The 25,622-nt window shown below is 39.2% G+C and overlaps 1 protein-coding gene across 2 annotated transcripts in view; it reads left to right on the plus strand.

Moving 5' to 3' along the window:
* CWF19L2 (CWF19 like cell cycle control factor 2) overlaps positions 1–25,622 on the plus strand; it is a 185,528-nt gene that overhangs the window by 112,140 nt on the left and 47,766 nt on the right. For both annotated transcript variants that reach the window (XM_007182672.3, XM_057553460.1), the window contains exons 11-12: positions 2,717–2,833; positions 4,939–5,076. In XM_007182672.3, coding sequence (XP_007182734.1) covers positions 2,717–2,833; positions 4,939–5,076 — 255 coding nt within the window. The remainder of the gene's footprint in view (positions 1–2,716; positions 2,834–4,938; positions 5,077–25,622) is intronic.

Consider the following 25,622-nt stretch of genomic DNA (forward strand, 5'->3'; position numbering starts at 1 on the left):
ACAAGCCTCTCGGGCTGGTGAGCGCCGCTCAGCGCCGAGCCTCTGTGCGGGAGTCTCTCCGATTTTCCCTCTGCGCCCCTGTTGCTGTGGGATCCGCGCTGATAGCCGCGGCTCGCGCCCTTCTCTGGAGTTCGTTTAGGCGGCGCTCTGAATCCCCTCTCCTTGCCCGCCGCGAAACAAAGAGGCAAGAAAAAGTCTCTTGCCTCTTCGGCAGCTGCAGACTTTTTCCCCGGACTCCCTCCTGGCTAGCTGTGGTGCGCTAACCCCTTCAGGCTGTGTTCACGCTGCCAGCCCCAGTCCTCTCCCTGCGATCCGACCGAAGCCCGAGCCTCAGCTCCCAGCCCCACCCGCCCCGGCGGCTAAGCAGACAAGCCTCTCGGGCTGGTGAGTGCTGCTCGGCGCCGAGCCTCTGTGCGGGAACCTCTCCGCTTTGCCCTCCGCACCTCTGTGGCTGCGCTCTCCTCCGTGGCTCTGAAGCTTCCCCCCTCCGCCCCCCGCAGTCTCCGCCCGCGAAGGGGCTCCTAGTGCGTGGAAACCTTTCCTCCTTCACGGCTCCCTCCCACTGGTGCAGGTGCCGTCCCTATTCTTTTGTCTCTGTTATTTCTTTTTTCTTTTGCCCTACCCACGTACGGGGGGAGTTTCTTGCCTTTTTGGAGGTCGGACGTTTTCTGCCAGCGTTTAGTGGGTGTTCTGTAGGAGCAGTTCCACGTGTAGGTGTATTTCTACTGTATCTGTGGGAAGGAAGGTGATCTCCGCGTCTTACTCTTCCGCCATCTTCTCTATCCCCTTGTTGCTTTTAATATTTTTTTCTTTGTATTTAATTTGTTTAGTGTGATTATTATGTGTCTTAGCATGTTCCTCCTTGGCTTTATCTTGTCTGGGACTCTCTGCATCTCCTGGACTTGGGTTACTGTTTCCTTTCCCGTGTTAGGGAAGTTTTCATCTATTAATATCTTCAAATATTTTCTCAGGTCCTATCTCCCTCTCTTCTCCTTCTGGGACCCCTATAATAAGAATATTGCTGCATCTAATGTTACCCTAGAGGTCTCTCAGACTGTCATCATTTCTTTTAATTTTTTTTTTTTTATTCTGTTCCCTGGCAGTGATTTCCACCATTCTGTCTTCCAGGTCACTTGTTTTTCTGCCTCATTTATTCTGCTGTTGATTCCTTCTAGTGTATTCTTCATTTCAGTTATTATATTGTTCATCTCTGTTTGGTCTTTAGTTTTTCCAGGTCTTTTAAAAAAAATTCTTGTATTTTCTCACTCTGTGCCTTCATTGGTTTTCTGAGATCTTGGAGCATCTTCAGTATCATTTCTCTGAATTCTTTTTCCAGTAGATTGCCTGTCTCCCTTCACTTAGTTTTTCTTCTGGGGTTTTATCTTATTCCTTCATCTGCGACATATTCTTCTGTTGTCTCATCTTGTCTAACTTTCTGTGTTTGTGGTTCCCATTCTACAGGCTGTAGCACCGTAATTCTTCTTGCTTCTGCTGTCTGACCTCTGCTGGATGAGTTTGTCTTAGAGGCTTATATACACCTCCTGCTAGGAGTGCCTTTTTCCTACCTGATGGTGGGTAGAGCTGGGTCTTGTCCATCTGCTGTGCTGGGTCATGCTCAGGAAGACTTTAAGCAGCCTGTCTTCTGATGGGTGGGGCTGTGTTTCCGCCCAGCTGGTTGTTTGGCCTGAGGCGTCCCAGCACTGGATCATACAGGCTTTTGGATGGGGTTATGTCTGTGGGGGAGGGGGATGACATGGCAGCCTCCATGGGGGCTCACACTAATGAGTACTTGCCAGAGCTGCCCCTGCCGGTGTCTCTGTCCCCACAGTGTGCCACAGCTGTCCCCTGCCTTCGCAGGAGACCCTCCAGTACTAACAGGTAAGTCTGACCCAGTCTCTATGAGCTTGCTGTTTTTTTACATTGCACATGAGACCCTGTCTCTGCCCTTTAAGAGTGGAGTTTCTATTTCCCCCAGTACTGTGGAATTCCTCTGATCAAACCCCTCTGGCCTTCAAAGCCAGATTCTCTGGGGGCTCCTCCTCCTGTTGCCAGATCTGCAGGCTGGGAAGCCTGATGTGTGGCTAAGGACTTTCACTCCTGTGGGAGAAATTTGGTGGTATAATTATTTTCCAGCTTGTGGGTTGCCCACCCGGCAGTTATGGGATTTGATTTTATCATGATTACGCACCTCCTACCATATCTTTGTGGCTTCTTCTTTGTTTTTTTTTGGTAGGTTTCAGCAGTGTTTTTGTTGATGGTTGTTCAGTTACTTGTGATTTTGGTGTTTCTGTAATAAGGGTTGAGCCTACATCCTTCTACTCTGCCATCTTTCAGGCAAGCCAGGATCTTTAAATTGAAGAAACATTCATTAAATATGACATCTGCTCCATAGGTGATGGGCATTCTCATAGAATGCCTGTGTGAATATTCGTGCTTTGTCATCTTTTAATATTGTCTAAAGGAAAACTATATTTGAAGTTTGCTTCTGTAGTTGTTTTAAAAAATTAAGTAAGCTTTAGATATTTTTCCTCACCTTTTCCATGAAAAGATTATGGTCACTTTACATTATAGTAGATAATGAAAGTCCGTGAGGCTTAAGGTAATCCATAATATTATGTGAAAACTAGAATCATTTTTATGCTCTTTTGGCTATTAAACATAATGTTTCAAGACTCTTCTCAATAATTACAGTTGTTATCTCTAAATCTTTCCACAGAATGAAGATCAGGAAGAAGTGATCCTTGTCAGAACAGATCATTCTGGAAGAGTCTGGCCTGTGAACACACCACGAAAACATCTGGAATCTAAAGGAGGAAGAAGGAAGAGACTGATTGTATGTTTAACATATGTCTTTTGTTTATTAATTCAGAATTCATTTTTTCCCTTTGTATCAGACTACAGTTGACCCTTTAACGACATGGGTTTGAACTGCAAAGGTCTACTTATACACAGAACTTTTTCAATAAATTACCTACTATAGTACTGCACAGTCTGTGGTGGTTTGAATCCGTGAATATGGAACTGTAGATATCGAGGACCGACTCTAAAGTTACAGTCAGATTTTCAACTCCATGGGGGTCACTGTCCCTAACCTTTGCATTGTTCAAGGGTCAACTCTACTTCAAAATATTTTCTGAAATGTTGCTTAATAATGCAAACATTAGAAGGTAGTAAATCACGTTCTTACTTTTATTTTAGTTATAATCCTCTGCCTTTTACAAAGTGAATTCTAATTCAACAACAGTTTTCAAATAATTGTGAACATTGAATTTTTAAGGCAGTTTTTTTTTTTAATGGTAAGTTACCTTTTTTAATTAATTAATTAATTTATTTATTTTTGGCTATGTTGGGTCTTCGTTTCTGTGCGAGGGCTTTCTCTAGTTGTGGCAAGTGGGGGCCACTCTTCATCGCAGTGCATGGGCCTCTCACTATCGCAGCCTCTCTTGTTGCGGAGCACAGGCTCCAGACGCGCAGGCTCAGTAGTTGTGGCTCACGGGCCTAGTTGCTCCGTGGCATGTGGGATCTTCCCAGACCAGGGCTCGAACCCGTGTCCCCTGCATTAGCAGGCAGATTCTCAACCACTGTGCCACCAGGGAAGCCCTTAAGGCAGTTTTAATTTTAGTGTATATTTCTTTGACATTGTTTCTAGCTTCTTTTTACATACTTATCATAACTCTTAGGGAAAACCTTGGTGCTATAGACCTGTGTTAGATCCTTTGTAAACCTTAATTTTCTTTTCCATCTTCTAGCTGCAGCAGTTAATTTTTAGCACTACCTTGAGGCTCTTAAAATGGCAAAAACAACATATTCAGTTTTCCCAAGTTAGATTTTTTGTTTTAAATTTGAAAGATCTTATAAGTGGTAATTGGGTCCACAGAAGATTTGTTCATTTCGAATTCTATCAAATGTTTATTACCTGCCTGTTGAGTTCCTGTGCTGCTAGAACTAGTAATTGATTTGTTCAGAAAATAAAAATGGGATGGATACCTCTCCTAAAGAAATGGGACGTATTAGGGGTTTGGAAGGGAGATGTGGGAGAAGAATAGTAAAGGTTTGAATTGTATGAAATGACAGAACTGGCTAGGGATTCATAGATGCATTGCCAGATGGCATAGAATACTCTTTTGAATTGCTTACTACTGAGTAGTTTAGGTATAAGAGTAAAGAAGATAGACACATTCATTCAGGATTGAGATTTGTTTTCTGAGTATAGTGAAAGGATAAGAGGACCAGAAGGGGGTTTGGATCCAGAGAGTGATTGAAGTCATGGAATGTGAGATTTAAGCTTGTGAAGACAGGGGTAGTAATGTGGGGAAAAAATATTGGGAACATGGTTCTAAAGAAATTGAAGAGCAGGTTTTATTTGGATAAGGGAATGTGAGAACAGCGTTGAAGAGATTTGATTTGGTAGGCAGTACATAGCACTTTTCTTTTCCACGTGTAGGTATGGAATCAACTGACAGGAAAACCCAGAATTGATTTAGATGAGAATCAGAATATCAGCTTTTTTTCTGATAGAGCTGTTTAAAGTAGGTTTGCTAATACTTCACTTTTGTTCTTGATATGCTTACTTGATCTCTGGGTAACTGCTGACTTCCCTTCACAGTGGTAGGGAATTTTTACTACAAGGAGGGGAAGAGCATAGAGGAGAGAAGAAGGCATAAAACAATTCTGTCCTTTCCTTAAAACTCAGAAATCAGATACTATCATACTTCCATCCTTGGGGAAGAGGGAAAAGTAAAGGGACAGAAGAGGTAGGGAGTGTTATTCTAATGGAAATTTTTCCACGTGGATGCAGACAGAATAGGGATATACTGGAAAGAAAGATTATGATACAAAGTGGGATTTTTACTTTTAATATCAGATTTATAGATAATTCATTAAAATACTTCAGAGACTTATGTTTTCACTAAACTAATAATGTTCATTTTGTCATAGGCTTCAACCTATGAGGAAAAAGAAAGGGTCAGATACTTTCATGATGATGATATTCTAAGCCTAAATGATTTAGTCAAGAACGAAAAGATGGGAACAGCAGAAAATCAAAACAAACATTTTATGAAAATGACATCTAAGGTAAGATATATTCCTAGGATACCTTTGAATTTTGAGAAGCTGATTACTCAGTCTACAATGATCTGCTTTTCAGAGACAGCTAGTTCTTTATAATCATGATTTGTTTTATTAAATTAAATCCTTTGTAAGACATATTGGAAATGTGCATTTTAGAATTGATTTGAGTGGGGAGTATACTTTTGGTATTCAGTTTTTTTTATTCTTTAAAATTCTTATTTTAAAATAAGAACTCTGGGTTAACTTTGTAATGTATTCCATGAAAATGTTAACTATATATTTGATCTACCATTTAAGGGAATGTTTGGGGCCAGACTTTAATGTTGACAGTGTGCTGCTAGTTAGGTGACCAGTCTGTTTTATCTTGATGTTACACTAGTTCTTCATAATTATGCCACAAGGTATATATATTTGGAGTAATATATATCATAAAGAAGGCATCTTGGAATAATCTTAAGTCTGTTTATATGAAAATTTTGTATGTTTTTAAATGTATATCAATGTTTCATGGGTAGTAGGATGAATTTTTTAATTTCAAAATAGCATTCTTTTTTGCAAACCTTTCCATTGCAGTCTCTTCAAACATTACCATTAACACTTTTTGTCAAAGAGACATATGTAAAGTTAGAGATTGACCCCACTGGAAAGATTCAGCTCACTGCCTATATTTACAAATAAAGTTTTATTGGAATACCGCTATGCACCTTTGTTTACATGTAGTCTAAGGCTGTTTTCGCTTTATAACAGCTGAGCTGAGAATAGTTGAGACAGAGACTGTACAGCCCACAGAACTGAAAATATTTACTGTCTGGCAGTTGACAGAACAAATTACCCTTCCTTGCTTATGACAGCATTGGTGATGGGAATTTGAACCTAGGGATCTGAGGGACAGGAGGGAGCCTTTTTACTGTATACCTTATTAGACTTTTTCTTTTAACTATGTGAATATATTACCTGGTGAAAAAAATTAACTTAATGAAAACTAGAATACAGGTAACCAAGGTGTCAAGTGTGTGTATGTGTATATCACAGAGAGTAAAACAAACTTGGGTTAAACAGAAATGATTAAAAAATTGTATGGGATCTTAACTGTAGCCCATTAGGATAATTTTACTTCTCTTTATTTTGGGGGAAATACTAGAAATATTCTAGGGTCTGGAAATTCACTGCAGAAAGAAGGACATATTTTTATGAAAATTTCCTTCTCAGAAATGGGGCAGTGGGACCTAATGAAACTTAAAAGCTTTTGCACAGCAAGGGAAACCATAAACAAGACAAAAAGACAACCCTCAGAATGGGAGAAAATATTTGCAAATGAAGCAACTGACAAAGGACTAATCTCCAAAATATGCAAGCAGCTCATGCAGCTCAATATCAAAAAAACAAACAACCCAATCCAAAAATGGGCAGAAGACCTAAATAGACATTTCTCCAAAAGAAGATATACAGATTGCCAACAAACACATGCAAGGATGCTCAACATCACTAATCATTAGAGAAATGCAAATGAAAAGTACAATGAGGTATCACCTCACACCAGTCAGAATAGCCATCAACAAAAAATCTGCAAACAGTAAATGCAGTAGAAGGTGTGGAGAAAAGGGAACCCTCTTGCACTGTTGGTGGGAATCTAAATTGATACAGCCACTATGGAGAACAGTATGGAGGTTCCTTAAAAAACTAAAAATAGACCTACCATATGACCCAGCAATCCCGCTACTGGGCATATACCCTGAGAAAACCATAATTCAAAAAGAGTCACGTACCACAATGTTCATTGCAACTCTATTTAAAATAGGCAGGACATGGAAGCAACCTAAGTGTCCATCGACAGATGAATGGGTAAAGAAGATGTGGCACATATATACAATGGAATGTTACTCAGCCATAAAAAGAAACGAAATTGAGTTATTTGTAGTGAGGTGGATGGACCTAGAGACTGTCTTACGGAGTGAAGTAAGTCAGAAAGAGAAAAACAAATACCATATTTTAACACATATCTATGGAATCTAAAAAAAAAAAAGTTTCTGAAGAAAAACAGGGGCAGGATAGGAATAAAGACGCAGATGTAGAGAATGGACTTGAGGACACGAGGAGGAGGAAGTGTAAGCTGGGACAAAGTGAGAGAGTGGCATGGACATATATACACTACCAAATGTAAAATAGGTAGCTAGTGGGAAGCAACCGCATAGCACAGGGAGATCTGCTCAGTGCTTTGTGACCACCTAGAAGGGTGGGATAGGGAGGGTGGGAGGGAGACGCAAGAGGGAGGGGATATGGGGATATATGTATACGTTTAGCTGACTCACTTCGTTATACAGCAGAAACTAACACACCATTGTAAAGCAATTATACTCCAATAAAGATGTTTAAAAAAAAATGAAATGGGGCAGATCATTGTATTTGGAAGTCTGAATTAAATATAGTTTTAATAATTTTATCATAATCCATTCATGTTTATACACAAGATTTAAAAACCTCATTAAAAACTTATTAATTTTTTAATTAGTATAAAAATAAATAAATAATATATCAATTAAAAAGTTGTTTATCGGGCACCTAATTTATGCTGGATACTATTTTAGGTGCTGGGTGTAGCAAAGTAATAAAGTTCGCCCTCTTGAGGAGCTTATATTTCTAGTGGATGAGACAGAAAGTGAACAAATACATGATATAAAAATTACATAACATTAATATTATATCACAAAATAGAAAATGTTTTTGTAGGGAGTAAAACAAAATAGAAGAAGATAGGATGTTATTCAATAGTATGCTGAAGGACGGCCTCTCTCTGGAGATGATGTTTCAGCAGGCTTCTGAACAAAGTGAGGGAATGGTCTGTGAATATCTGGGAGAAGACTATTCATGCAGAAGAAACAACAAATGCAGAGGATCTGAAGAAGAGACAAACTTGACAAGCATTAAAAGACAGCAAGATGACACGTGACTGTGAATAGAGGGAGAAATGGAAAGACATGCAGAAGAAGAAATGGTCAGATCATGTCGGGTCTTTCACGCCAAGGTGTAGAGCTTTTGTTTTTGTTTTAAATGATGAGAAACCATTTGAAAGTTTTTAGTAGGACAGTGTCATGACCTCATTTGTGTTTGGTAGTTGTCTCATAGCTCTTGTATATTCTCTTCTGTTTGTTTTTTTATTTGTTTTTTGGTCTTTGTTCTCTCTGCTTTTCAGTTGTGGAAGTTTCTGTTGTCATATCCTCAAGCTCAGAGATTTTTTCCTCAGCCTTGTCCAGTCACTAATAAATCCATCAAAGGCATTTGTCATTTCTGTTATAGTGATTTTGATCTCTAGCATTTCTTTTCCATTATTTCTTAGCATTTTCATCTCTCTGCTTACATTATCCATCTGTTCTTTGTGAGCCTATGCCCCTGGACTGTGAATTTCACTAGTACTTCTCAGTTCTTTTTCCACTTAGTTGGGATAGAATGGCTAGAAGGGGCTGGAGTTGGATGTTTCCCTTCCTTCAGGTAGGTTAGGCTCTGACAAAACCCCAGCAGGTTAAACTCTGGCACAATAGTTTCTACTAAGGGGCAGGCCTTTTTAAGTAAAACAGAATGCCCTGGTATATTTCAAAATGTTTCCTTTTCCCTTCTCCCTGTTGAAAGTCATAGGGGATTTTTTTCCTGATCTATACTCTGAGTACCTGGTAGAGCTCCAAGAGGTAAAATTCACAAAAGTTTGAGAGGCCCCATTATGGCTGGATTCCCCTAGGATTTTTAACTCTTAAATTTGTCCACATTGAGCCTCCTGCAACTTATCAATTACAGTTTAGGTTTTCCTACCCTGGCACAAGTTCTCACAGAACCACTGGTTTCTGCACAGATAAATTATGATTCTTTGTATCCACCTGACTGTCTCTCCAATTTTGGGGGCAATCACTTTCATGATGGATCTAAAAAGAGTTGTCGATTTTTCAGTTTGTTCAGCTTTGTACTTGTTGATGTGATAGGGTGGCGAAATGCCAGTCTGGAAACTGCTGGTTTATGTTTTAAAAGACTTTTCTGGTGGCTCTTTTGAGAAGGTAATGTAGATAGGCAAGAGTGGAAGCAGGGAGAATATTTAGGAGAGTATTTAATTAATTCAGATAGTGCCTTGGGTTAGGGTGGTAAACTGGTGAGAAGTATTAAGATTTGGGGCAATGCTGGTGCCATTTATTGAAGTAGAAAAGCTTTGCAGGGGGACAATTTTTCAGGAGGTGGGAGATGAAGAATACTGTTTATGGACACGTGAAGTATGCCCATTAGCCATTCACGTGGTGGTGTGGAGTGACTGCCCATGGATTTCTGGGTATATGTTGGTTCTCCCATATAGACTTAGATGCTGTTAACATTTAAATGTACTTAAAGCCATGGGAATTAAGAAATTATTAATGAGGAGAGTCTGAAGACTGAGCTGAGCACTGTCTGGAAGAGGACAAAATAGATCCAACAAATGAGATTGAGAAAGTACAGCCAGCGAGGAAAAGCCAGAAGGAAAACTTAGGGTGTAGTGTTTCAGAAACCAGAGAGGACAAGAAGGAGGTTGTGAATAACTGTGTGAACTGTTTCTGAGAGATAGAGTAAGATCTTCAAAGATGGAAAAGTGACCATTGATTTGGCATTGGGGAGGTTTCTGGTGACTTTTTTTTTTTTTTTTTTTTTGGCTGTGTCATGCAGCTTGTGAGATCTGTTCCCCAACCAGGGATTGAACCTGATCCCCAGCAGTGAAAGCCCCAAATCCTAACCACTGGACCACCAGGGAATTCCCCTGGTGACTTTCATAAGTGTGGTTTCCTTGGTCTCCCAAGGAGAAAAGCCTGATTATAATGTGTTCAAGAGTGAATGTGAGAATAGTTAGTGAAGAGGTATGTTTAGAAAGGAGCTGGTTACTGTCCATCAGTAGGAGAGGCACAGATACAGGTAGGTTTGTAAATGTGGTAGTAGAAAAATGATCTAGTTTTCCTCTTATTGCCTCTGTTAGTTTAGTGAAAGGACTCAGGTATCAGCTGAGAGTGACGGTGAAGAAGGGGTGTTAGAGGATTGAGAAGAAAGTGTGAAATGGTTTTTGAGAAAACCAGTGAGTGAAATAAAGTAGGATTCTCAGGCAGTGCCGAAGGTCCATCTGAGGTTTATGGTTATAAATTTAAAATAAAACATGTCAGGGTGTTTGTGTATTTTCCTTATACCATGTTTCAAGAGGCTTAGTTTTATTGAATTATGAGACAATAATCATGACTTGTTCTGTGTTTTGCATATTTCACCACTATTGTTTATTGCTTTAAGAATACAAATTTATAGTATTTTTTCTTTTGTTTCATTTGTATATTATGAGGTCTTTTAATATTTTATTGTAAAGGATTTTTTTTTACTTATTAATTGATTTGGCAGTAATTGTGATTGAAGATATTTGATCGGTTTCTGGGAACATCTTGAGTCTTTAACTTTTTAAAATTTAAGTTTACTAAGCTAGAACATTATAAAAGATACAGTGGGATGTCACCAAAATGGCTGAGTAAGAGACCCCACCCTCTGTCACCCCTGAAAGATCAAGGGTTAGGTAGCTATCCATGAGTAAAAACAGATCTGGGAGAGCTCTAGAGTCTACTTAAGAAACTTCAGCAACGTAGTGGAACAAAAAACTTGAGAATGGCTGCACAAAAAGGGAAGGAAGACCGCTTCTCTTTGCCTGGATCATCCTATTGCCCAAGCTGGTATTGCTCAATGCCAAGAGAGATTTCCCTAGGTGAAAAGAGTTCCCCTCGCAGGGAAAAGAAGAGTGGGTGAGTGACCAGCTCCCCAGTGTTTTGTGGCACCACATGAAGGTACCACTTCAGTTTCACCCTGCCTAGAGATCAGAAAAGCTGAGATATATAGAGAAGCTAGGAACAAGGAAGAAAATCAGAGTATACTAGGCAGGAGTGATCATGTTTCCCAGTGATCTACTCTGTAGACAATCAAAACATTTGCCACTGAAGAAACTAATGGCCAGCACAGCTGCTGTGAAACACTTGCAGATTTCACCAGCTTTCACCACATAGGTATTTTCATTTGCTGATGCTAGCTGACCGAGTCCCATCCTGTTCCCTACCCACCTCCTGGAGCCTGAGAACTGCCCTTGCAGCCAGCCCAGGCCTCTGCAGCTGCAGGAGTACAACATGCCAGCCTAGACCCCTATGGCTGACCTTCACCACCATGTATGTTCTCAGGGCTAGCCCTTCCAGATGTGTACTTGCACACTGCCAACCTGACACCTTTCCCCAGCCTCCATTGCCATGTGCATGCCCTGGGGGAGACTGTGTAGCTACAGAAGGGCATGCCAACATCTAGGGTCCCTGCAGGTGCTTCTGGGCCTGGATCAGTCTCTCTCTTCTGTCACTGGCCTGTATCACTGTGCTCACCTGCAGCTAGCCCCACTAGCTGTGCACTAGCACACCTCCACTCTGATCCCCATCACTGGGATCCACTTCCATGTGCCTGTGGCAAGACCCAATAGCCATGGTAGTGAATGCTGATGGTTGGGACTCCTACAGCTGTCAGCACACCCATAGTATACTCTGGCCTTTGCTGCCTACCCTGGCCCCCACCACTACATGTGTGATTGCAACCAGCCTCTTCCATTCACTATACAAGCACCTGCAGCTGGCTCCTGCATCTGAGTGTGTTTACACCTCTGGCTTCAGCCACTACTGCTACTTGCCCTGGTCACTAGCTGCTGAAGACGGCAACAGCCCTTGCAGCATCTGTGGACCCTCTGCAGTACCTACCAAGGACCACACAGTTTTTGATGCTTCAGACCCCAGTGACTTGAGCTGACAAGCCACTGTACTCCCCTGAACCCAGTGCCACCACATGCCCTTACCCCACCCACAGGTGAACATTTTCCCTTAGTAAAGTCATTCCATAAAGTCTGGAAGAGGTACCTGCTTCTTCAGTTGCTCAGATATCTGCACAAGGCTACAGTGATCATGAAGAATCAGTGAAAGAGACTCCACCAAAGGAATATAGTACATCTCCAGTAAGTGGCTTCCCCAAAAAGGAGACACAGGAATTATCTGGCAAAGAATTCAAAATAATTTCTCTAAAGATGCTCAGAGAGCTGTAAGAGAACTGGATAAGCAATTTAACAATATCAGGAAAACAATACAAGAACAAAATAGAAAGTTCAACTAAGAAATAGAAAACAAAAAAGAACCGAGCAAATTTTGCAGCTGAAGAATACAGTGACTGAACCAAATAATTCAATAGAGATCTTCAACAACCGACTAGACCAAGCGGAAGAAAGAATCAGTGAGCTTGAAGACAGATCATTTGAAATTATCCAGTCAGAGAAGCAAAAAGAAAAAGAATGAAAAGGAATGAAGAAAGCCAGTGGGTCTTATGGTACACCACTAACAAAAACAATCTATGCATCATTGAAGTCTCAAAGGAGAAGAGAGAGAGAAAGAGGTAGAAAGCTTAATTAAAGAAATAATGGCTGAGAACTTCCCAAACTTAGGGAGAGAGTTAAACATCCAAGTTCATGAAGCTAATAGGTCACCCCAAAATTTCAATCTGAAACAGTCTTCTCCAAGATAACAATATAATAAAACTCTAAAGTCAAAGAAAAAGAATTCTTCTGTGTTGCTGTTGGGTGAAATGTTCTGTACATATCTGTTAGGTCCATCTGGCCTGAAGTTTAGTTCTAGCCCAGTGTTTCTTTATTGCCTTTCTATTTAGATGATCTGACCATTGATGAAAGCGGGATATTGAAGTCTTCTAGTATTACTGTGTTGTTATCTATCACTCTTTCCAGATCTGTTAGTATTTGGTTAATATATTGGGTTGGCCAAAAAGTTTGTTCGCGTTTTTCCGTAAGCTGGTACAGAAAAACCCAAACGAACTTTTTGGCCAACCCAATATTTAGGTACTAGGAAGTTGGGTGCACATATATTAACAATTAGCATTTCCTCTTGATGAGTTGACTCCTTTATTATTATATAAGGACATTTCTTCTCAAGTTCACATGGAACATTCTCCAGGATAGATCATATGTTAGGTCACAAAATAAGTCTTAATTAAATAACACACTCCTGAACAAACAATAGGCCAAAGATGAAATCAAAAGGGAAATAAAAAATATATTAAAAAATGAAAATCGAAATACAACATACCAAAACTTATGGAATGCAACAAAGCAGTGCTAAGACGCTAAGTTTATAATGATAAACACCTACATTTAGAAGAAAACAAGGTAACAAATAAACAACCTAACTTTATACCTTAAGGAGCTAAAAAAAAAAAAAAGAATAAGGTAAGCCTAAAGTTAGCAGAAGGAAGAAGATAACAAAGATTAGAACAGAAATAAATGAACTAGGAAATATAAGCACAACAGAAAAGATCAACAAAACTAAGAGCTGGGTTTTTGAAAAGATAAAATTGACAAACCTTTAGCTAGACTTACAAAGAAAAAAAGAGGGGACTGAAATAAAATTATAAATGAAAGAGGAGATATTACAACTGATACCACAGAAATACAAATATCATAAGAGACTACTATGAACAATTATATGCTAACAAATTGGACAACTTAGGTGTTATGGATGAATTCCTAGAAAGATACAACCTACCGTGTCTGAATCATGAAGAAAAAGAAAATCTGAACAGATCAGTAATAAGTAAGGAATTTTTTTTTCAATAATCAGAAACTTCCCACCAAAGAAAAGCCAAGGACCAAAAGGGAAAGGGAGAGGTAAGACTGTCTCTGTTTGCAAGTGACGTGATATTATATATAGAAAACTGATTTTTTTTTTATTCCATCAAAAAACCATTAGAACTAATCAACGAATTCAGTAAAGTTTCAGGGTACAAAATCAATATACAAAAATTAGTTGCATTTCTGTACACTAATAACAAGCTATCAGAAAAAAAGATTTTAAAAATTCAACATCCTTTCATGATAAAAACTTTCAAGAAATTGGATATAGATAGAACATACCTCAACACAATAAAGATCATATATGTGAAATCCACAGCTAACAAAATACTTAACAGTGAAAAGTTGGAAGCATTCACTCTAAGATTAGAAATGAGACAAGGGTATCCACTCTCACCACTCCTATTCAGGATAGTAGTGGATGTGCTAGCCAGAACAGTTAGGCACGAAAAAGAAATAAAAGGAATCCACATTGAGAAGGAAGAAATAAAATTTTCTTTGCTGATATGATTTTCTATATAGAAAATCTTAAAGAATCTACCAAAAACCGTTAGAACTAATAAATGATCCAGTAAAATCTCAGGATACAAAATCAACACACCAAAGTCAATTACATTTGTATACACTATGAATGACCTATCTGAAAAAGAAATAAAGAAAACAATCCCATTACAGTAGCATGAAGAACAATAAAATACTTAGGAATAAATTTAATCAAGGAGGTGAAAGATCTGTATACTGAAAGCTATAAGACATTGAGGAAAGAAATTGAAGACAGAAATAAATGAAAAGATATCCTGTGTACATGGACAGAAGAGTTAATACTATAAAAATTTCCATACTAACCAAAACCATCTATACATTCAGTTCAGTCTCTATCAAAATTCCATTGTCATTTTTTACAGAAAAAGTAGAAAGAATTCTAAAGTTTGTATGGAACTGCAAAAGATCCCAAATAGCCAAAGAAATCTTGAGAAAGAAGAAAGCTTAGAGGCATTACACTTCCTGATTTCAAACTATATTACAAAGCTGTAGTAATCAAAACAATATGGTACTGGCATAAAAACAGACACATAGACCATTGGAACAGAATTGAGCACCTAGAAATAAACCTCTGCATGTATGTATGGTCAACTAGTATTTGACAATGGAGCCAAGAATACTTAATGGGGAAAGGATAATCTTTTCAATAAAGGGTGTTTGGAAAACTGTATATTCACATGCAAAATAATGAAATTGAACATCTTTCTTACACTTCTCACAAAAATTAACTTAAAATGGATTAAAGACTTAAATATAAGACCTAAAACTGTAAAATTCTTAGGAGAAAACATAGGGGGAAAAATGCCATGACATTGGTCTGGGCAATGATTTTTTTTGGATATGACACCAAAAACACAAGGAACAAAACCAAAAATTGACAAGTGGGACTACATCAAACTGAAAAGCATATGAAAAGGCAACCTACAGAATGGGAGAAAATATTTGCAAACCATTTCTCTGATAAGGGGTTAATGCCCAAAATACTCAATAGCAAAAAAAAAAAAAAACCTCAATATAACTCATATATAACTCAATAGCAAAAAAAAAATCTGATTTCAAATGGACAGAAGACTTTAATAGGCAAAGTTTTCTAAATAGGACATGCAGATGTCCAACAAATACATGTAAAGATGCTCAATGTTACTAATCTTCAGTGAAATGCAAATCAAAACTGCAATATCTTACACTTGTTTGAATCATGTTATCAAAAAGTGAAGAAACAACAAATGCTGATGAGGATGTGGAGAAAAAAAAGGAACGCTGGTGCATTGTTAGTGTGAATGTAAATTGGTACAGCCATTGTGGAAAATAGTATGGATGGTCCTCAAAAAATTAAAAATAGAACTACCATATGATTCAGCAATTCCACTTCTGGGTATATAGCCAAAGAAGATGAAGTCACTATCTTAAAGACACTTGCACCCCCATGTTCATTGCAGCATTATTCACCAAAACCATGACATGGAAACATGCTAAGTGTCCATTGATGGATGAACGGATAAAGAAAATGTGAGATACACACACACACACACACACACACACACACACACACACACACACAGAGAGAGAGAAGAATATTAGACATTAAAAAAAGAAAAAAGAAGAGGAGATCCTGCCATTTGCACCAGTGTGGGTGAACCTTGAAGGCATTATGCTAACTGAAATAAGTCAGACAGAGAAAGACAATTAGTGTGATCTCACATGCGTATGGAATCTAAAAACATCAAACTCCTAGAAATAAAAAGTAGAATGGTGGTTGCCAAGGGATGAGGGGTGGAGGAAAATGTTGGTCAAAGGTAAAATCTTTCAGTTATAAGATGAATAAGGTCTGGGAATCTAATGTACAGCATGGTGTCTTTGGTTAACAATACTGTATTGTATTCTTGAAAGTTGCTATGAGAGTAGAGCTTTAATGTTCTCACTTTAACAACAATAACAAAACGGTAATTATGTTATGGTGACGGATGTGTTAACTCACTTTATTGTGATAAATACATTTTGCAATTTGTAAGTATCAAATCACCACATTGTACACCTTAAATTTACAGTGTTAGATGTCAATTATCATCTCAATAAAGCTAGAAAAAAATTATTAGTGATATTTGACCCTTAAAAGGGTCATTGACTTGATCATGGTGTGTGATCCTTTTAATGTGCTGTTGGATTCTGTTTACTACTGTTTTGTTGAGGATTTTTGCATCTATGTTCATCAGTGATATTGGCCTGTAGTTTTCTTTCTTAGTGACATCTTTGTCTGGTTTTGATATCAGGGTGTTGGTGGACTCATGGAACTCATAGAATGAGTTTGGGACTATTCCTTCTGCTATATTTTGTAAGAGTTTGAGAAGGGTAGGTGTTAGCTTTTCTGTAAATGTTTAATAGAATTCACCTGTGAAGTCATCTGACCCTGGGCTTTTGTTTGTTGGAAGATTTTTAATCACAGTTTCAATTTTAGTGCTTGTGATTGGTTTGTTTATATTTTCTATTTCTTCCTGGTTCAGTCTCAGCAGGTTGTGCTTTTCTAAGAATTTGTCCATTTCTTCCAGGTTGTCCATTTTATTGACATATAGTTGCTTGTAGTAATCTCTCATGATCCTTTGTATTTCTGCAGTGTCAGTTGTTACTTCTCCTTTTTCATTTCTAATTGTGTTGATTTGAGTCTTCTCCCTTTTTTTCTTGATGAGTCTGCCTAATGGTTTATCAATTTTGTTTATTTCTCAAAGAACTAGCTTTTATTTCTGTTGATCTCTGCTATCATTTCCTTCATTTTCATTTATTTCTGATCTGATCTTTATGATTTCTTTCTTTCTGCAAACTTTGAGGGTTATTTTGTTCTTCTTTCTTTAATGGCTTTAGGTTGTTTGAGATTTTTCTTGTTTCTTGAGGTAGGATTGCATTGCTATAAACTTCCCTCTTAGATTTGCTGTTGCTGCATCCCATAGGTTTTGGGTTGTCGTTTGTCATTGTCATTTGTTTCTAGCTATTTTTTGATTTCCTCTTTGATTTCTTCAGTATTCTTTTGGTTATTTAGTAACGTATTGTTTAGCCTCCATTTGTTTGTATTTTTTACAGTTTTTTGCCTGTAATTGGTATCTCATCTCATAGCGTTGTGGTCAGAAAAGATACTTGATACGATTTCAGTTTTCTTAAATTTACCAGGGCTTGATTTGTGACCCAAGGTATGATCTGTCCTGGAGAATGTGCCATGAACACTTGAGAAGAAAGTGTGTTCTGTTGTTTTTGGATGGAATTTCCTCTGTATATCAATTAAGTCCATGTTGTTTAAAGTGTCATTTAAAGCTTGTGTTTCCTTATTAGTTTTCATTTTGCTTGATCTGTCCATGGTGAAAGTGGGGTGTTAAAGTCCCCTACTATGATTGTGTTACTGTCAATTTCCCCTTTTATGGCTGTTAACATTTGCCTTATGTACTGAGGTGCTTGTATATTGGATGCATAAATATTTAGAATTGTTATATCTTCTTCTTGGATTGATCCCTTGATCATTATGTAGTGTCTTTCTTTATCTCTTGTAGTACTCTTTATTTCAAAGTCTATTTTGTCTGATATGAAAATTGCTACCCCAACTATATTTTGATTTCCATTTGCATGGAATATCTTTTTATATCCCCTCAGTTTCAGTATGTATGTGTCCCTAGGTCTGAAGTGGGTCTCCTGTAGACATCATATATATGGGTCTTGTTTTTGTCTCCATTCAGCCAGTCTGTGTCTTTTGGTTGGAGAATTTAATCTGTTTACATTTAAGGTATTATTGATATGTATGTTCCTGTTACCATTTTCTTAATTGTTTTGGGTTTGTTATTGTAGGTCTTTTCCTTCTCTTCTGTTTCCTGCCTAGAGAAGTTCCTTTAGCATTTGTTGTAAAGCTGGTTTGGTGTTGTTGAATTCTCTTAGCTTTTGCTTGTCTGTAAAGGTTTTATTTTCTCCATCAAATTTCAGTCTGATCCTTGCTTGGTAGAGTAATCTTGGTTGTAGGTTTTTACCTTTCATCACTTTAATTATGTCCTTCCACTCCCTTCTGGCTTGCAGAGTTTCTGCTAAAAGATCAGCTGTTAACCTTATGGGGATTCCCTTGTATGTTATTTGTTGCTTTTCCCTTGCTGCTTTTAATATTTTTTCTTTGTATTTAATTTTTGATAGTTTGATTGATATGTGTCTTGGCATGTTTCTCCTTGGATCTATCGTGTATTGGACACTCTGTGCTTCCTAGACTTGGGTGGCTATTTCCTTTTCCATAATAGGTAAGTTTTCAACTATAATCTCTTCAAATATTTTCTCAGTCCCTTTCTGTTTCTCTTCTTCTTCTGGGACCCCTATAATTTGAATGTTGGTACGTTCAATGTTGACCCAGCGGTCTCTGAGACTGTTATTAATTCTTTGCATTCTTTTTTCTTTATTCTGCTCTGTGGTAGTTATTTCCACTGTTTTATCTTCCAGGTCACTTATCCATTCTTCTGCCTCAGTTATTCTGCTACTGATTCCTTCTAGAGAATTTTTAATCTCATTTATTGTGTTGTTCATCATTGTTTGTTTGCCCTTTAGTTCTTCTAGGTCCTTGCTAAACGTTTCTTGTGTTTTCTTCATTCTATTTCCAAGAGTTTGGATCATCTTTACTATCATTATTCTGAACTCTTTTTCAGGTAGACTGCCTATTTCCTCTTCATTTGTTCGGTCTGGTGGGTTTTTACCTTGCTTCTTCATCTGCTGCTTATTTCTTTGTCTTCTCATTTTGCTTAACTTACTGTGTTTGAGGTCTCCTTTTTGCAGGCTGCAGGTTAGTAGTTCCTGTTGTTTTTGGTGTCTGCCCCCAGTGGGTAAGGATGGTTCAGTGGCTTGTATAGGCTTCCTGCTGGTGGGGACTGGTGCCTGTTGTCTGTTGGATGAGGCTGGGTCTTGTCTTTCTGGTGGGCAGGACTGCATCTGGTAGTGTGTTTTGGGGTGTCTATGAACTTATGATTTTAGGCAGCCTCTGTGCTAATGGATGGAGTTGTGTTCCTGTCTTGCTAGTTGTTTGGCATGGGGTGTCCAGCACTGGAGCTTGCTGGTCTTTGAGTGGAGCTGGGTCTTAGCATTGAGAGAGAGATCTCTGGGAGAACTCTCGCTGGTTGATATTGCATGGGGCCAGGAGGTGTCTGGTGGACCAATGTCCTAAACTCGGCTCTGCCATCTCAGAGGCTTAGGCCTGATACCCAGCCTGAGAGCCAAAACCCTGTCAGCCATACAGCTCAGAAGAAAAGAGAGAAAAAAAAGAAAGAAAAATAAAATAAAATAAAGTTATTAAAATAAATCTTAAAAATATTATTAAAGTAAAAAAATTTTAAAAAGTAATAAAGAAAAGAAGAGAGCAACCAAACCAATAAACAAATCCACCAATGATAATAAGCAGTAAAAACTAAACTAAGATAAACATAAAAATCAGCAACTAGTCAGTTGCATACAACAAACCCCAAGTCTACAGTTGTTCTCAAAGTCCACTGCCTCAATTTTGGGATGATTCATTTTTCAGGTATTTCACAGATGCAGGGTACATCAAGTTGACTGTGGAGATTTAGTCTGCTGCTCCTGAGGCTGCATGGATAAATTTCCCTTTTTTTCTTTGTTCGCAAAGCTCCTGGGGTTTAGCTTTGGTTTTGGCCCCACCTCTGCATGTAGGTCGCCCTCTGGTATCTTTTTTTCACCCAGACTGGAGGGGGTTAAAGGAGTGGCTGATTACGGGGCTCTGGTTCACTCAGGCTGGGGTGTGGGTGGGGTACGGAATGCAGGGCGAGCCTGTGGCAGCAGACGTCGGTGTGACGTTGCAACAGCCTGAGGCGTGCCATGTGTTCTCCTGGGGAAGTTGTCTCTGGATCACAGGACCCTGGCAGTGGTGGGCTGCACAGGCTCCTGGGAGGGGAGGTGTGGATAGTGACCTGTGCTTGCACACAGGATTCTTGGTGGCTGCAGCAGCAGCATTAGAGTGTCATGCCTGTCTCTGGTGTCTGCGCTGATAGGCACAGCTTGCGCCTGTCTCTGAAGCTCATTTTCATGGTGCTCTGAATCTCCTCCCCTTGCACACCCTGAAACAATGGTCTCTTGAGTCTTAGGCAGTTCCAGACTTTTTCCTGGACTCTCTCCCGGTTAGCTGTGGCACACTAGACCCCTTCAGGCTGTGTGTTCACACAGCCAACCCCAGTCCTCTCCTTGGGATCTGACCCCTGAAGCCCCAGCCTCAGCTCCCAGCACCCACCCGCCCTGCTGGGTGAGCAGACAAGCCTCTCAGGCTGGTGAGTGCTGGTCATCACTGATCCTCTGTGCAGGAATCTCTCTGCTTTGCCCTCTGCACCCTTGTTGCTGCACTCTCCTCCGTGGCTCTGAAGCTTCCCCCTCCGCCACCCAAGTCTCTGCCTAGTTTCCTAGTGTGAGGAAACTTTTCCTCCTTCCCAGCTCCCTCCCAGTGGTGCAGGTCCCATCCCTATTCTTTTGTCTCTGTTTTTTCTTTTTTCTTTTGCCCTGCTCAGGTACGTGGGGATTTTCTTGCCTTTTGGGAAGTCTGAGGTCTTCTGCCAGCATTCAGTAGGTGTTCTGTAGGAGTTGTTCCACATGTAGATGTATTTCTGATGTATTTGTGGGGAGGAAGGTGATCTCCATGTCTTACTCCTCTGCCATCTTGAAGGTCCTTCTACTGTCATCATTTTAAAAAGGTTTTTTTTTTAAGTCTTTTCTCTTGATGCTAATCTAGTATTTATAGACTATAGGGTAGCTTTTTTGTCTTTCCTCTAAATTTGTCAACTATTTACTGATTACCTGGAGAAGGTGCCTCCAAGCTGTACTTTTATATTATATTTAATTCTAATATACTTGGCTATTGAATTTTAGACCAGAAGTATAATAAAAGTAGCAAATTAGAAGTGGGGACACAAGAGTACCACAAGAAGTGCTTATAACAATGAGAACCAACAGCTGACTTAATATAGAGCAAAGAATGAGATGGAAAAATGCAGGTAAAGAATTGAAAAATCATAAACATCTTGGTTGACATAGCTAGCATAGAAGCCACTAGCCCTTGAGAGGGCCATTAATGAATTATGACACATTTTAATAATTGTCCCATTAATCACCCTATTATCAGGATAAGACTAAATTGCGTTAATTATGTTTTAAAAGGTAGGACAGTTTATAACACTGTTTGGGAACATTTGTATTCAAAATGACTATAATAATTAATGTTTCTTTTCTTAAATGGTAAACCCTTAACTATTTGGAAATTTGGCTGTTCAGGAAGACTTATTCAACTGGTTTACAGTAGTGGTTGTATTCTAAACACCAGTCATATTTTGACATCTCCCCCAATTATCACTGTTTAATAAAATCCTGACTTCTTCTTTTCCCTTGACAATTCATTCAAGAGGTTTAACTTTTACTGTGATAAAAGGTGGTATGTATTCCAAAGGAACTGTTTAAAATAGAAGAATGTTTGGCATGCTTAAATACTTAAATTCTAGTTAGGAAGAGTTGTTGGCAAGGGAAAAAAAGCCAATGATAAAGGAGAAGAAGTTATGAGTGGCACATCTGAGCAGACTGCAGAGAGTCAGTCCTATCCAGAGTATATGAAGAGGGCTTAGGGTCTACTGCATGGATGACAGGATTTAAACAGGAACACATGTACCCTTCCATTATCTCAGGAGAGAAGAAGTATAAGCTGTGTGTTTGTGGATGGTTTTAGGTTTGGTGGTAGGAGGATCAGGAAATTCTTGTCTGATTTTAATTTTTTCTTTGAGGTCATCTACTGAAAGTGAGAGAGGAGTTGATGGAGTGTCCAGGGTTTGATGGTGATCATCTAAAATTGCCACTGTGGAAAATGGGAGGTTTTTCTTATTATGTTGAAGTGGCAGTCAGCTTATGAGCTTATAATGGAACCATTTATAAAATATAATAACTTTTCTATAATACCATGGCAAGCATTGCAGAGGACCAGAAAAGGGAGATGATTGACTACATTCAGATGATTGACTAATTCAAAATGAATTAAAATTCATTTTAATTTTCTCCCATTATATTATACAGTTGGCATTTGAAATGTCTGAATTTCACTTACATTATGGTTAATGATATTTAGAATAATATTATTCTTGGAATGTTCTTGAAAAAATGTTATACAAGCAGAGCCTCTGAACAGAAGCAGTTTGTTATTGTATAGAGGGTTATATCTTTATCAGTCACTTATCAGAGAAACAGAACTATTAAAAGACATACAGACATAGGTTTCTTTACAGGGATTTGACCTTATGCCATTGTGGAAACTGGTTAAGCAATCTTTTTAAGGCTGTTGTGGTTGCATCTGAATTTGGAGCTTTAAGTTCAGAGGGCAGGCTCTTGGGAAGGAAAAATGAATGTAAAGCGGGGGAGACTTAAGAGCAAGAACAAGCTAGAACCCACAGGCATGAGCTGGAATTCTCGAGGATGGACAGATATACATGTCAGTTTATGTTGCCTCTGACCTTGGTGGTGTGGATATTCTGTAGATTAGGCTAGGAGCTAAATACACACATCTGGCCTAGAAGTCAGAGAAGCTGAAGGAGGATGGTGGGAAAGGTGGGGCAGTTGCAGACTCAGATGCTGCCTTGTATAAGGAGGTGAACCAGCAGTTAAGTGACAATGTATGCAAGCTATAAAATGGCTGCTGCTTTATTTCTACTCTTCAGGTCTTCTATAAAAATCTCTTGTTACCCATTGTAACCAGAAATACACTGAAAAGGGAATTTTGGTAAGTGTCTGTCAGACTAGTCAAATTGACCCAGTGACCACAAGCATGTTACCTTGGCTCCTCTCTTTAAGCTATATTTAATCTCCAAATAAAGAACAAAGTCATGCTTCTGTCCAAATGATAGAACTGTCCTACATACAACCAAAAACAGGCTCTTTCCCCGGAATAGAGTGCAAAGCTACTATTATGTTAGATGGTAAGGGGATGAGAAAGGGGAAGAAAAGAAAGAATTTTTGGGCCTCCCCCGGCGGTCCAGGGGTTAAGACGCCGCGCTCCCACTGCAGGGGGCGCGGGTTCAATCCCTGGTCGGGGAGCTAGGATCCCGCATGCTGTGTGGCACGGCCAAAAAAAAAAAAAAAAGAATTTTTGTTAATATTTAGGTGTATATTCACACATATAAATTCATATCAAAATATTGAAAGGATATCATAACTATTACAATATTAATTTCTGAAACTGGTTATGGAGTTTCATCTAGTATTTATACCTGCTTTCCTCTACTACCCATTCTGTATTCCTTTTGTCCTCAGCAACATCTTAGCTTGTTATGGCCCCTTGCCTTGTGGGGTGATCCAATCCTTCATTCAGAAGGTCTGGGCCATTTATTAGCCGTCCTGCCTTAACTGAGTTGTATTTTATCATTGACTTTAATCATAGGCCATGAGAATACCAAGAGGTGCCCTAAAAGGTAACCTATATTCAAGCTATACTTCCTCTTACCTCCATTATGTTGTACCAGCCCAATTTTCCCTTTATAGTCAGAATCAGTCACTCTAGAAAGTACAGTAACTCCCCTCTTTGCCTTTTGATTCAGTGGAATGAGGAGCCAGAGTGGCCAGGTAGCTGTCAGAACTTCAAGTTCAATGAATCATTGTGTCCCTTGATAGATGTATTCCTCTCTTTAGAACTAAGACCTCTAGACTAGTAGAGCCTAAGATCGCAGAGTTGGGAAGCAGAAATTTTGCTAGTGTATCAAAAGGGGCAGTAGTGAGATAGGTCACTCCTATTTTTTTCCCCTTAATTCCCATACCTGTGAATTCTGGCTGTGGGAAAGATACCATCATAGTTTGGGTGCTGATTTAGAGCGCTTACTTCATTCGGGGAGACATAGCCTTAGTTTACAAGACATCACCTATCCAGCACTTGTAATTAAATCTTAAAAAGGCCAGTTCACTGTTCTATCCAGCCAGCTACTTCAGATGGTGGGGAACATGGTGAATTAGTGAGCAGTGCTGCTTGGTAGTCATCATTGTTGCATGGTGACTGCAATGGGCATAGACACATTTCATCTGCTGTGAAATTATTCCTTGGTCAGAAGCATATGTGTGATACCACAGTGATACAAGTCCAGAGATGGTAGTTTTGGCAGAATCACTGTATGCAGTGGAGGCAAGTCAATGTCCAGAGTAAGTGTCTATTCCAGTAAGAACAAAGTGCTGCTCCTTCCATGATGGAAGCAGTCCAATGTACCCAACTTGCCACCAGATAGCTGCCTGATCCCCCAAAGGAGTGGTGCTCGTATGTATCAGAGGCTCAGTGTTATCTCCCAAAGGACTGGTGCTCGTATCAGAGGCTCAGTGTTGATCTCTGTTGGCAGATTGGGTATTCAGCAGTGGCTATAGCCAGATCAGCTTTGATGTTGCTGAGCCCTTGAATAGTTTCCATACCTGCATGGCCACTTTGTTCACAAGCTCATTGGAACAATGGTAGGAGTGGCTAGTGACAAATATTTTCACATGAGTCACAAATATCTTTGTACTCCATATTCATTTGGAGAGGTCTGTCCATATACCTCTTCCCCAGACTTCCTTGTTGGTAATCTCTACTTGTGTTCTATCCAGGTCCCCTGGCCATCCAGCCAAACCATTTGCCATAGTACTTGAATCAGTGTAGACCTGTATCTATGGCCATCTCTCTTTCCAGGCAAAGTGAACTCACTGCTCAAAGTTCTTCTTACTGAGATAATTTCCCTTTATGGCCATTCCAGAGTGGGACTGTAGTGCTGCAGCTGTCCACTTTGGGTGGTGCCTGTGTATCATGCAGAACCATGTATTTATTTTTTTAAATGTTGATATAGATGAACCTATATTTAAATTTTTATAGCTTTTTTTATTTTTTTGAGATTCAGGATCTGATCAGTGTTTGTGCACTGTGTTTATTATATCTCCTCAATGTGAGAGTCCCTAAGACCATCCTCACTTTTGACACCAGCTACAAGTTCAGGGATCCCCAAGCCCACCTTCAGCTTTGATACTTTACTACAATGACTCACAGAATTCCCTAAAAGCTGTTAAATGAACAGTTAAGGTTTATTACAGTGAAAGAATACAGATGGAAAATTAGTCAAGGGAAGCGGCTCATGGAGCTGAATCCAGGAGAATTTCAAGCATGAAGCTTCCATTTGTCCCCTTTCCCAGTGAGTCATGGACAGCACTAACTTCTCCCAGCAATAATGTGTGAAATACACAGGGTATTGCCAACTAGGGAAGCTCCCCCAAGCATTGGTGTGCAGTTTTTGTTAGGATTTGGTCACATAGACATAGTTGATTGCCTGTG

Source organism: Balaenoptera acutorostrata, chromosome 9, assembly GCF_949987535.1.
Source record: "Balaenoptera acutorostrata chromosome 9, mBalAcu1.1, whole genome shotgun sequence".
In the NCBI taxonomy this organism is placed as follows: domain Eukaryota; kingdom Metazoa; phylum Chordata; class Mammalia; order Artiodactyla; family Balaenopteridae; genus Balaenoptera; species Balaenoptera acutorostrata.